The 13420-nt window shown below is 41.8% G+C and overlaps 1 protein-coding gene across 2 annotated transcripts in view; it reads right to left on the bottom strand.

Annotated features, from left to right (window-relative positions):
- The window catches only part of PSTPIP2 (proline-serine-threonine phosphatase interacting protein 2), a 119492-nt gene that overhangs the window by 17196 nt on the left and 88876 nt on the right, over nt 1–13420 (bottom strand). The window contains exons 13-15 of one of the 2 annotated variants that reach the window (XR_012513110.1): nt 13212–13246; nt 11180–11237; nt 1958–2040 (exon numbers count right to left, since the gene is read on the bottom strand). Coding sequence is in view for 1 of the 2 variants with exons in the window: in XM_003924700.4 (XP_003924749.1) it covers nt 11188–11237; nt 13212–13246 (85 nt within the window). In the remaining variant the exon portion in view is untranslated. Of the gene's footprint in view, nt 1–1957; nt 2041–6034; nt 7952–11179; nt 11238–13211; nt 13247–13420 lie in introns of those variants that run through there. The other variant, XM_003924700.4, reaches the window with a different exon arrangement.

Below are 13420 nucleotides of genomic sequence, written 5' to 3'. Positions count from 1 at the left end.
AACCCAGCTACTTGGGAGGCTGAGGCAGGAGAATCACTTGAACTTAGGAGGTGGAGGTTGCGGTGAGCCAAGATTGTGCCTTTGCACTCCAGCCTGGGCAACAAAAGCAAAACTCCATCTCAAAAAAACAAACAAACAAAAAAACAAAAAACAAGGCATTCATAAAAAGACTGTAACTCATATATTGTTATGGCATTTCATAATATAATATGACTATGATTCATAAGCCAGCCAGCATGTGGAACAGGGTAAAAACAGGGTTCAGCGAAAGCTGCTGAAATCTAGAAGATACTCGGTTGACCCTTTTTAAACCCCCTTGCAAAATTCCATTCCCGAGTCTCTGTTGCCATCTGGTGGCAATGCCCGATTGGTGAAACCTCTTACATATGATTTACGAGAAGTCATTCATGCTAAAAGTAGTTACTTTCTGTATATCATAACTGCACAAGGCATTATTTCATCAGTCTTCATTACTAAATACATTTTGCAAAACTGTGAAAGAATCAGGTTACTTCTAAATTATTTCAGTTTCTTGAGACAATTAGCTCGCAGACCAAGTAAGTACCAAAAATGTACGACCTATGTTTTCCTAATAAACTCTCTTCCATAGGTGCATTTTTTTTCCATTAGTAGACTCTGCTTCCGTAGGCAGCAAAGCATATAACATTTGTCCTTTTTTTCCTATTATTCCCCCTCTCATAATCTCCAAACATTAAATGAGTTGACCCTTCAACAATGCAGGGATTAGGGTCACTGATATGCCACAAACTTGAAATCTGCATATAACTTTCGACTCTCCAAAAACTTTATTTTTTATTTTTTGAGTTGGAGTTTTTGCTCTTGTTGCCCAGGCTGGAGTGCAATGTCATGATCTCAGCTCACTGCAACCTCTGTTTCCCAGGTTCAAGTGAGTCTCCTGCCTCAGCCTCCTAAGCAGCTAGGATTACAGGCATGTGCCATCACGCCCAGCTAATTTTTGTATTTTTAGTAGAGACAGGGTTTCACCATGTTGGTCAGGCTGGTCTCGGACTCCTGACCTCAGGTGATCCACCCACCTCAGCTTCCCAAAATGCTAGGATTACAGACATGAGCCATCACACCTGGCACCCCATAACTTCTAGTCTACTGTTGGCCAGAAGCCTTATTGATAAAGTAAACAATTAACACATATCTTGTATGTTACATATATTATATACTGTATTCTTACAGTAAACTATAAAAAAAAGTTATTAAGAAAATCGTAAGCCAGGCACAGTGGCTCACGCTTGTAATCCCAACACTTTGGGAGGCTGACGTGGGTAGATAGATCACCTGAGGTCAGGAGTTCGAGACCAGCCTGGCCAACATAGTAAAACCCCATCTCTACTAAAAATACAAAAAAAATAGCTGGGCATGGTGGTGGGCTCCTGTAATCCCAGCTACTAGGGAGGCTGAGGCAGGAGAACGGCTTGAACCCGGGAGATGAAGGTTGCAGTGAGCCGAGATCAGGCCACTATACTCCAGCCTGAGCAACATGAGTAAAATTCCATCTCAAAGAAAAAAGAAATCATAAGATAAAATATATTTACTGTTCAAGAAGTGAAAGTAAATTATCAAAGGGTCTTCATCCTCATCGTCTTCATGTCCAGTAGGGAGAGGAGGAGAAGGACGAGGAGGGGCTGTTCTTGTCTCAGGTGGCAGAGACAGAAGATCTGTGTATAAGTGGACCCACATGGTTCAAACCTGTGTTGTTCAAGGGTAAACTGTAGTTATTTGCACCCTCAGAGCACCAGACATTGCTGGTGTCCCACTCATATCCCTTGTCACTTACCATTTCTGAGTGTTCAGTCCTATATTCCAATAACTAGCATCTCTGCCTCAGAGTGTCCATGTTCAGTAGGCTGAAAGTTCCAGGGAAATAGCATACTCCTCAAACTGAGAGCAACCCTCAGCCAATGACGGATGGGAGCTGACATACCTGTACAGTTGTGGGTTGAATTCTGTCGCTCCCTGCAACTTCTTATGTTGAAGTCCAAACCCCCAGTACCTCAGAATGTAACCCTGTTTGGAGACAGGCTCTTTAGAGAGGTAATCAAGTTAAAATGAGGTCAGAAGAATAGGCCCTAATCCAATACCACTGTTGTCCTTAAGGAAATGAGGAATTTGGGCCACGGCACCCTGGCTATGCCTGTAATCCCAGCACTTGGGGAGGCTGAGGCAGACGAATTACGACATCAGGAGTTCGAGACCAGCCTAGCCAACTTGGTGAAACCCCATCTCTACAAAAAGTTCAAAAATTAGCCAGGCATGGTGGTGCATGCCTGTAATCCCAGCTACTCGGGAGGCTGAGGCAGGACAATCACTTGAACCAAGGAGGTGGAGGTTGCAGTGAGCTGAGATTTCACCATTGCACTCCAGCCTGCATGACAAGGGCAAGACTTCATCTTAAAAAAAAAAAAAAAAAAAAAAAGGCCAGACATGGTGACTCACCCGTAATCCCAGCACTTTGGGAGGCCAAGGTGGGTGGATCACCAGGTCAGGAGTTCAAGACCAGCCTGGCCAAGATGGTGAAACTCTGTCTTTACTAAAAATACAAAAATTAGCTGGGTGTATGACAGGTGCCTGTAATTCCAACTACTCATGAGGCTGAGGGAGGAGAATAGCTTGAGCAGAAGTTGCAGTGAGGTTGAGGTTAAAGTGAGGGAGGCAGAGGTTGCAGTGAGCAGAGATTGTGCAACTCCACTCCAGCCTGGATGATAGAGCAAGACTCTGCCTCAAAAAAAAAGAATCCCAGCCCTTCTCATCTTGACTTGGTGGCTGGTACCCGTTTTACAAGAACAATTAAGCCTTTTGGGAAGGGCTATGATATAAACGATACACTAAATTCCTTCTGAAAGCTAGTTCAGCCTATGCCAAGGAATGAACAAGGACAGTTTAGGGGTTAGAAGCAAGAGGGGGTCAGTCAGGTCTGGTATCTTTCACTGTCATAATCTTCTCAGTTATTATTTTTGCAAAGGCGGTCTCAATCGGGGTGAAATGAAATGGTGATAACATCTGTGCTGCACCATAAAAAAGAAGGAGGTCATGTCCCTTCTGGGAACATGGATGGAGCTGGAGACCATTATCCTTAGCAAACTAATGCAGGAATACAAAACCAAAAACCACATGTTCTCTCACTTATAAGTGGAAGCTAAATGATGAGAGCACACGGACGCAAAGAAGAGAACAACAGACACTGGGGCCTATTTAAGGGTGGAGGGCGGCAGGAGGGAGAGGATTAGAAAAGATCACTACTGGGGCCTGGCACTGTGGCTCACACTTCTAATCCCAGCATTTTGGGAGGTTGAGGGCTGGAGGATCACTTGAGCCCAGGAGTTCGAGACCAGCCTGGGTAACATGGCAAAACCTGTCTCTATAAAAAACACAGAAATTAGCCAGGAGTAGTGGCACATGCCTATAGTCCCAGCTGCTCAGGATGCTGAGGTGGGAAGATCACTTGAGTCTAGGAGGTGGAGTTTCAGTGAACCGAGATCATGCCACTGCACCCCAGCCAGGGCAACAGAACGAGACTCTGTCTGAAAAAATAACTATTGGGTACTAGGCTTAGTACCTGGGTGATGAAATAATCTGTACAAGAAACCCCTGTGACACCACTTTACCAGTATTCAGAGGCTTCATTCTCTTTGACCCATTCATGAGAAATAATTATTTTTTCTTTGAACTTTACAGGTCTTTGTAAATGCCTCAATTACCACAGTGCATTTCAATTATGTTCATATGTAATGCAAGCCATTAGAATGCCAAACCCTTGTGGTTCGATCTCAATGTGATGTCATGATTAAAGAGGCACAGGCAGCCACAAACAACTGTGCTGCAGAATCAGTTAATGAGGCCTCACCAGTGGTGAATTTGGGTGAAACAGGTGGAAGAGTTCATGCAACATCTTTTTTATTTTATTTTGTTTCTGAGACCCTTTTGCTCTTGTTGCCCAGGCTGGAGTGCAATGATATGATCTTGGCTCACTGCACCCTCCACCTCCCGGGTTTAAGCGATTCTCCTCCCTCGGTCTCCTGACTAGCTTGGATTATAAGCATGAACCACCATACCCAGCTAATTTTGTATTTTTAGTAGAGATGGGGCTTCTCCGTGTTGGTCAGGCTGGTCTGAACTCCTGACCTCAAGTGATCTGCCTGCCTCAGCCTCCCAAAGTTCTGGGATTACAGGCGTGAGCAACCACACCTGGCACGGCTAATTTTTTAAATTTTAGTAGAGACAGGATTTCACCATGTTGGCCAAGCTGATCTCAAACTCCAGAACTTGGGTGAGCCACCTGCTTCGGCCTCCCAGAATGTTGTGATTACAGGCGTGAGCCACCGCGCCCGGCCCTAATTGTGTGTTCTGCACTGCTTCCCAGGAGTCTTCAACAGGAGTAAGCTCCAGCTGCCTGCCATGTAGTTTGCTCGATAATACATGCTTTTTTTTTGCCTTCCTTCCTTTCCCTATCTTGTATTCCCACTTCTGGAATCACCCTCCAGAAAAAGTACTTCTGCACAATTCCTTATCTCAGGGTCTGCTTCTGATGGAACCCAAATTAATATGCCAACAGTCTACAGAATAGCTCCCATTTGCTGAACTTAGCACACATACTTGACTGGCTTCACTCACTTTGCACTCCTTATTTCTCTTTCAAGTGGTTAGCTATGTTTTCTTATGGCCCACTAATGCTTTTTTTTTTAAATTGCACTTTAGGTTCTGGGGTACACATACAGATCATGCAGCATTGTTGCATAGGTACACACATGGCAATGTGGTTTGCTGCCTCCATCCCCCCGTCACCCACATCTGGCATTTCTCCCCATGTTATCCCTCCCCGACCTCCCCACCTTCCCACTGTCCCTCCCTTGACCCCCCATAACAGATCCCAGTGTGTGGTGCTCCCCTCCCTGCGTCCATGTGTTCTCATTATTCAACACCCATCTATGAGTGAGAACATGTGGTGTTGATTTTCTGTTCTTGTGTCAGTTTGCTGAGAATGATGGTTTCCAGATTCATCCATGTCCCTACAAAGGACACAAACTCATTGTTTCTTTATGGCTGTATAGTATTCCATGGTGTATATGTGCCACATTTTCCTTGTCCAGTCTATCATCAATGGGCATTTGGGTTGGTTCCAGGTCTTTGCTATTGTAAACAGTGCCATGATGAACATACATGTGCATGTGTCTCTATAATAGAATGATTTATAATCCTTTGGGCATATACCCAGTAATCAGATTGCTGGGTCAAATGGAATTTCTATTTCTAGGTCCTTGAGGAAGCACCACACTATCTTCCACAATGGTTGCACTAATTCTTTCGTGGTCACTACTATGTGCCAGGTGCTGGAGAAACAGCAGGAAAAAGGATAGACAAGGGCCCTTGGGGTTTCCATCTAAAAAGGAAGACAGACTTTGAGCAATCAATTTTTTCTTTTTGTTTTTGAGATGGAGTTTCGCTCTTATTGCCCAGGCTGGAGTGCAATGGCGCGATCTCAGCTCACTGCAACCTCCACCTCCCAGGTATAAGTGATTCTCTTGTCTCAGCCTCCCAAGTAGCTTGGATTACAGGCATGCACCACAATACCAGCTATTTTTTTTTTTTTTTTTTTTTTTTTTGGAGAGACAGGTTTCACCATGTTAGTCAGGCTGGTCACAAACTCCTGACCTCAGATGATCCACCTACCTCAGCCTCCCAAGTGCTGGGATTACAGGTGTACACCACCACACCTAGCCTTGAACAATTAATTTCAAGGGTGAATCATATTATAACAAGAAAAATGGAGGGGTAGGAGAGATAACACTAGTTGGATCCATCCTAGTCTGAAGGCAGAGACAGTGTCTCCCAGAGGAAGTAACATTGCAGTTGGCCTCTGAAGGATTAATACAAAGTAGCCATCTCCATTTGGCTTCCCTGACCAGCAGTTTGTCTTTTTGAAGCCAAACAATTACAAATACGGCAAGGGGTCAAATAAAGCTTGGAAGAGAGATACAGTTAACACAAAAACACGAAACAAATCCCAAATTACCAAGAACCTTTATTTAACCTATCAAACTAAAAGAGCAATAAAATAAAAATATTTTTCATCCACAAAACAGTTTTACATCAACTACACTGACCAATACAGAGAAAAAGGAAATCCCTGAGGAACTGCCAACAATAAATAATATGCTTAAAAATAGAATGTTCTGAGTGTGAAGGAAAATTTCCTGAGCCCGTTCAATTTGGGGAAGTTTGGCCCTTTGCAAACTTCAGTTTCTCAAAAGGATATCCAACTGATGCAAGTTTCCTGTCATGACAAGAAGATGTCACGTTCAGCAGCACCTTACATGAAAGGTGGGGAAATAGACTGGGCATGGTAGCTCATGCCTGTAATCCAGCAATTTGGGAGGCCAAGGAGAATGGATCATCTGAGGTCAGGAGTTCAAGACCAACCTGACCAATATGGTGAAACCCCATCTCTACTAAAAATACAAAAATTTAGCATGGTGCAGTGGCATGTGCCTGTAATCCCAGCTACTTGGGAGGCTGAGGAAGGAGAATCAGTTGAACCCAGGAGGCGGAGGTTGCAGTGAGCTGAGATTGTGCCATTGTACTCCAGCCTGGCCAAGAGCAAGACTCCATCTCAAAAAAAAAAAAAAAAGAAAAAGAAAAGATGGGGGAATAATCAATCTTCTTTTGATCAATTTGTCCATAGTTCTAGAAAAGCTACTGCACACAGTAGGAGAGGAAACTTTGCTCTCTGTAATACTGAATAACTGATAGTGCTATTTTAACTTGCCAATAATGAAAGGTACAATTTCTCACAGTGCACAAATGTTGTGCAAAAGGTACATGACCTCCCTGTTGTTTGTGAGTGAAAAAGAAGACCAAATATTTGTAAAAGTGTAATTTGGACACATTTAAAATTCTGGGGTCTAACAAGGGAAAGATCCTCTGTGAAGACCCAAAATTGAGGATTGGTTTCGTAACTCTAAAATTATCTTGAGGAATGGAATCAAAATACTGTATTTCATTGATTCTAGGACGTACTTTTTTTCATTCTTTAGCATCTTAAATTCAAATGGGCTTGGCCATCAATGATCTGTCACAACTTTATTGGCAACTCCTCAACCCCGTCTTAGTGCAACGTAAAATAATGGCATGTTTTACAATCAGTGGCTCCTTGAATTAGATTAAATATCATGCTCTGTAGTTCAGTACACACGGTGATCCACATAAAAATACATCTGACATTTAAACCCTGATGGTTTTCCCAGTTGAAAAAGTGCTGGCAAAAATATTTGGTATCTTAAATTTCAGCATGAGTATCACAACTTCAGGAAGGGTTAGAAGAATGGTGATGTGGGTTGGGTTTGGGCTCTAGTTTTGGTTCTGTCCCTAATCAGCTGGAAAAACTGTAAGGAAATTAATTTCACACTTCTACATTTTGTTTCCTCATCTGTAAAATGAGAAAGTGTGATCAGGTGGCTTCTAAGTCTTCCAGCCAAAAAGGAAGGTAATTTTAAATCTTGCACCACTGAAGCTGTGCGTCGCTGTGGCAATCACACAGCCAGGCTGCCCAAAGCCAAAGGAGCTACTTCTGCAGTCGGTGGCTCAGAATCCTCTGCTGCCACCTCTCCCCTTAAGTGGACACTCTAAATCCAGAAGTGAATTCCATGCTTCCCATGTCAAAAAGCTAATTCATTCACAACCTGAGTGACTAACTGGGAAAGAAAGAATTCTTCAGAATGGGGCAATTTGTAAACGTCAAAAAACTGCAGAACTCTACTTGCTTAAGTTGTCCTAAATGTCTACCATAAATTTAAAATATCAAAAAATTATAGTAAGGGTTCACTTCAAAGTCTTCGTGACTGACATAATGTGGCTACAGATTCTGCTGCTCTGGGTGCCCTTTCCATGTCATAGAAGCACTGGCCAGAAAAAGCTCTGGTTTCTGAAAGAAAATAACAAAGAAATTTCATTTGAATGAACGGTGCTCGTCAACACTTGCTCCTACATTGAGAGTATATCCGACAAGAATAAGGCTGCAGGCCAAGGAAAATAAATGGGAGCAATGGGTATTCCAAGCAATGAGAGATGGAATGTGATGATAACACCATTGCTTTACAGTAAATAATACATACATTTACATTTTATACACATTTTTAATTTGAAATTTTCAATCTATCTTTACCTAAACATGCTATAATTAAAAACAGGAATAGCAGCTAAAATCAACAACTAAAAAGCAAATAACGAATTCCTAACTCTTCCTATTTAATTTTTTTTGTTTTTTTTTTTAGACAGTCTCGCTGTGTTACTCAGGCTGGAGTGCAGTGGCACAATCTCAGCTCACTGCAGCTTCCGCCTCCCAGGTTCAAGTGATTCTCCTGCCTCAGTCTCCTGAGTAGCTGGGATTATAGGTGCCTGCCACCAAAACTGTCTAATTTTTGTATTTTTAGTAGAGACAGGGTTTCACTGTGTTGGCCAGGCTGGTCTCAAACTCCTGACCTCAGGTTATCTGCCTGTCTTGGTCTCCCAAATCAGTAGAATTACAGGTGTGAGCCACCATGCTGGGACCCTGTTTAAATTTCTATTCCAAAAGTTCATTCAAACTATTTTAATTGTTGTGATAAGCTACTTAGTATGTTATGCACTACATTAGCTCCCCTCCTTTAAAATTTTCAGTATATGTTGTATAATAAATATGAATGTGTTGTATACTCCCTTCTCTAAAATTTTCTGAAATTGATGTATATGTTGAACTCCAACTCACTGAATAGGCACAGACTCCAGTGAACTCCAGTGAAACGATATAACTCAAGTGCATGTGTTGGCACTAGCATCTTGCATTCAAACATCACACTCTTAGACTTTAAGGAACTCGAGTTGTTGGGTCAAGTGGTACTATTAAGCTATTAGAATATATTCTTTAGCCAAACAAGTAAGGAGAGAAAAGAAAGTGGTAAAAAATAAAAAGAAACACTTAGGACTGCCAATGACCTGCCCATCATCTACATAGTACTCCAGAGAGCAGGTGCCACCTCTGAAATCCAAGTCATTGATTTACCAGGTTTCCACTCTGCCTCTAACTAGGGCTTTGCTCCTTTCTGTGAGAAAGAGGGAGGCTTACGAAATGAAGAAAAAATGATGACGAATTGCAAAGACTATAATTCATTTGTGGATTTGTAGGTCAGAAAGTTATACATTGTTAGAGAACAGGGTAATTTATGTCTTCAATTTCCATATCTTTTATAGCAAAGTTACTTAAATATATTAAGCAATTTAAGGACTTATGTTCAAATATAATAGAAACTAGCTGATTATTTCGTTTTTGTTTTTTTGAGACAGAGTCTTGCTCTGTCACCCAGGCTGGAGTGCAGTGGCGTGATCTCAGCTCACTGCAACTTCCACCTCCCAGGTTCAAGCAATTCTCCTCCCTCAGCATCCCAAGTAGCTGGGGTTATAGATGCCTGTCACCACGCCTGGCTAATTTTTTGTATTTGTTTGTTTGTTTGTTTTAGTAGAGATGGGGTTTCACCATGTTTGCTAGGCTGGTCTCAAGTGATCCACCTGCCTCAGCCTCCCAAAGTGCTGGGATTATAGGCACGAGCCACTGTTGGGTCATTAGCCAATGATTTTTATGTAATTAGGACAAGTTGGTAACTGCTCTAGACAGCTAGTTGCCTATAAGTCACGAAGTAGGTGTTTTCAGAGGACTGAAAACAAACAGTGTTTGATGTGCTCCCTTTGGTGGTATGAACACCATAGGAAATCACCCTGGAGCACTGTTAAAAACTGTTTAGGTTCATAAAAGACAGTATATATAACCAACACCAAACCAGGAAGGGTGAGAGACAGGCTGTTGCCTTTCTCTGTTGACTTCTGGCATCTCACCCACCCACTGCCTACCACTTTGTCTTCTGATACTGTTATCCAGGGCATACAACTAACAGGAGATGTGAAGATGTGTAGTTCAGATGTGTAGCTCAGTCAGTCCATGCTGAGATCAGAAGACGTAAGCAGATCAACTCTCTAAAACAGTTTTTAGTCCAAGAAGTAACACATTTTCATTGCAGACAAATTCGAAAACAGGGTAAACAGAAAGGAAAAATACTACCTCTTTAGAAATATATCGCTTCAGACATTTTCTTTGCTCATGTATACCTATATAATTCTTTTACCCCAAGATAAGCCCATTGGGGTAAAAGAATGATACTTTATGAAGAGTTTCTTTTAGTATCACTACTTTGGCTTCTGAGTTATTTCTTCACATCTGTGAAGAGTGATTTTGACTTGGAGAATGTTGCAAGCCCCTGAGTGCCTATGAAAAAGAGTCACCATGCAGTCATCTTTGCAGCCACAGTTGGCTTAGCAGTGTTCAGTTCTCTTCTAAGAATCCTTGTGGTTTGCTTGTTCAGAGCATTAATAATCTGCAAGATGATCTCTATGATGACCTTGTGTATAGTGAGTGTGGTATCATTTGTACTTCTTTTTATTTGAGTTTCCCTCTTTTAGGTGGTGGGGAAATAAACTAAAGTCTAAATTCCTTTAACAATGAGGATGATGTGTGTTTTGTTGGTGAGCACTGCCTTAAATGCAGGTGTGTGATAGCTATAAAAGAGCTTAATAAGAGCAGATAAAGAGAGCCAGGCATGGTGGCTTACGCCTGTAATCCCAGCACTTTGGGAGGCTGAGGCAGGCAGATCAAGACCAGCCTGGCCAACATGGTGAAGCCCTGTCTCCACTAAAAATACAAAAAATATTAGCTGGGTATGGTGGCATGTGCCTATAACCTTAGCTACTCAAGAGGCTGAGGTGGGAGGATCACTTGAACCCGGGAGGCTGAGATTGCAGTGAGCCGAAATCACACCACTGCACTCCAGCCTGGGTGACAGAGTGAGACTCTGCCTCAAAATTAAAAAAAAAAAAAGTAGATAAAGAGTTACTACAGAATAATCAATGAAGGAAAAATAGCCTCGTTCAAATAGGTATGGAAGGGTCTGCAGTCTGCTTCCAGCTGTGGGATCCAGAGAGGCGGCCTTAAGGGACAACATGCTGACCAGTGTACCGGCCTAGGCAAGGCCTTGTTAGTTGTGGTGGTATCATAAAGAAGCGTCAAAGCCTTCAATAGCACAATCAACAATCAACACGCAACTCGATTATGTGAAAAGGTTCTTACCATTGATGCTACTGATAGAGCAAACTGTAGTCATTAACCAAAGCGTAATCGGGATCATCTGCAGAAGGCAGAACACAGAAAACAACAGTAACATCAATTTTTTCATAATAAGATCGCAGCCCTTTTCAAGCCAGGGCATTCCACTTAAAGATTCTGGTGACTACCCTTTTATAAGGAGAAAATAAATCTGCCAATAAAAACTAAAAATGGTAGTCACGACTCCAAACCAGTAGACATTCTGGAAATCACTCTTCTGACTTCTTTGCCCTCTTTCAGCCATGCTTAGATGTAGTACCCACAGAAAAATCATCTTTAAAAATAGACAGAAATAGCATCCTACATTACCAAGTGGTAATTATAGAACAACAAGAAACAATATACCTTAAATCTTCACATTGTTCAAAGATATAATTTCAGTCACTACATTTTTTTTCCATCACTAAATTTTTAGTGAGCTGTTAAGTGCAGCATAAGTTGTCCTTCTCCCTCATTGATATGGTTTGGCTCTGTGTCCCCACCTAAATCTCATCTTGAATTGTATCTCCATAATTCCCACCTGTTGTGGGAAGGACCTGGTGGGAGATAATTTGAATCATGGGGGCAGTTTCCCCCATACTGTTCTCATGGTAGTGAATAAATCTCACGAGATCTGATGGTTTTATCAGTGGTCTCTGCTTTTGCATCTTCTTCATTTTCTCTTGCTGCCACCGTGTAAGAAGTGCCTTTCATCTGCCGCCATGATTCTGAGGCCTCCCCAGCCATATGGAACTGTAAGTTCAGTTAAGCCTCTTTTTCTTCCCAGTCTCGGGTACATCTTCATCAGTAGAATGGAAACAGACTCATACACTCATTCTCTTGAACATGGATAAGTGTACCTTTTCTTTACTCAAATGATAATTATATGTTGAACACCCACTATGTACTCAGAACTGTGTTAGGTGTTGTGAGAGATACAGAAGACAAAGTGCCTGCCTGCTGGATCTTATTATTATCCAAGGCATACAACTAATGAGAACTTGTTTGGAGTAGCTGCAGGGGAATGCAGCTGCTAGTATACTTTGACTGAAGACTGGCCCTCCTCTATCAGGAATGGATGTCCTCTTTGAGCGCATAGCTTCAGGAGGGACACACCTGGACTGGTGAAGGAGGAAAGGGACACCCACCTAGCCAACCACATCAGCTGAATCAGTCCTGGCAATGGATGGGCTGACAGATGTCTCAGCCAGATTGCCCTCACATCCCACACAACTAGTAAGTGCTAAGATGTGTACTCCTTCCAGAGGAGTTCAAAGAAAGAAAGAGACTACAGTGATGAGCGAAAGGTCTCACTATGGGTAGTGTACAAAATAGATAATATTAAGTGACATGTTTCTTGACATCCAGGCCTTCTATAAATTACATTTCTGTGTAATTCAAAGGTAAATATATGTCAGTTCTGCTGTTCTCACAGTTGAAATACTCTTTTAAGTAAGATTTGCTTGCAGTAAGTTTCTTTTGGTATTTAAGTAACTGAATTATCTTGGATAAGCTATAAAATAGACCACCAATTATCATATTCCACTCCATGACTAGTAGTGTTATAGTAAGATTCTAATATAGGATCATTCTCTTGGGAATTTGATTCTGTTTAATCCTTTCATTCCCTTTATTTAAAAGTTCTAGATATTTAATTAATATATATATATATATATATATATATATATATATATATATAAGAATTTCTTCCTTTTTTTCTTTCTTTCTTATTATTATTATTATTTTGAGACAGTCTCACTCTGCCATCCACGCTGGAGTGCAGTGGTGCAATCTCGGCTCACTGCAACCTCTGCCTCCCAGGTTCAAACAATTCCCGTGCCTTCGCCTCCCGAGGAGCTGGGAATACAGGCCCAAGCCACCATACCTGGCTAATATTTGTATTTTAGTGGAGATGGGGTTTCACCATGTTGGCCAGGCTGATCTTGAACTCCTGACTTCAAGTGATCTACCTGCCTTGCAATATAAGAATTTCAAAAGACCTTTATTAATCGCATACCTGGTGAGCTTTTAGGAATTGGGAGGGGTCCTCTCCTGTAAGAAATCAAAACCAAAGTCTTTTAGATAAGTTCTTGTTTTTTTTAATAATTTTTACTTCTTGCTACAAGCCTATTGTACTCTAATCAGAACCGGTTTCTGCACTGGAGGGTCAAGAAAGCTTACCTGAAGCAAATGATCTGTAGCACTGACCTATGGAAATCTAAGTTG

The sequence above is a fragment of the Saimiri boliviensis genome, chromosome 13 (genome assembly GCF_048565385.1).
Source record: "Saimiri boliviensis isolate mSaiBol1 chromosome 13, mSaiBol1.pri, whole genome shotgun sequence".
Lineage (NCBI taxonomy): Eukaryota > Metazoa > Chordata > Mammalia > Primates > Cebidae > Saimiri > Saimiri boliviensis.
Note: the sequence above shows the minus strand (reverse complement) of the source record. Positions and strands in the feature narration are given on the sequence as shown.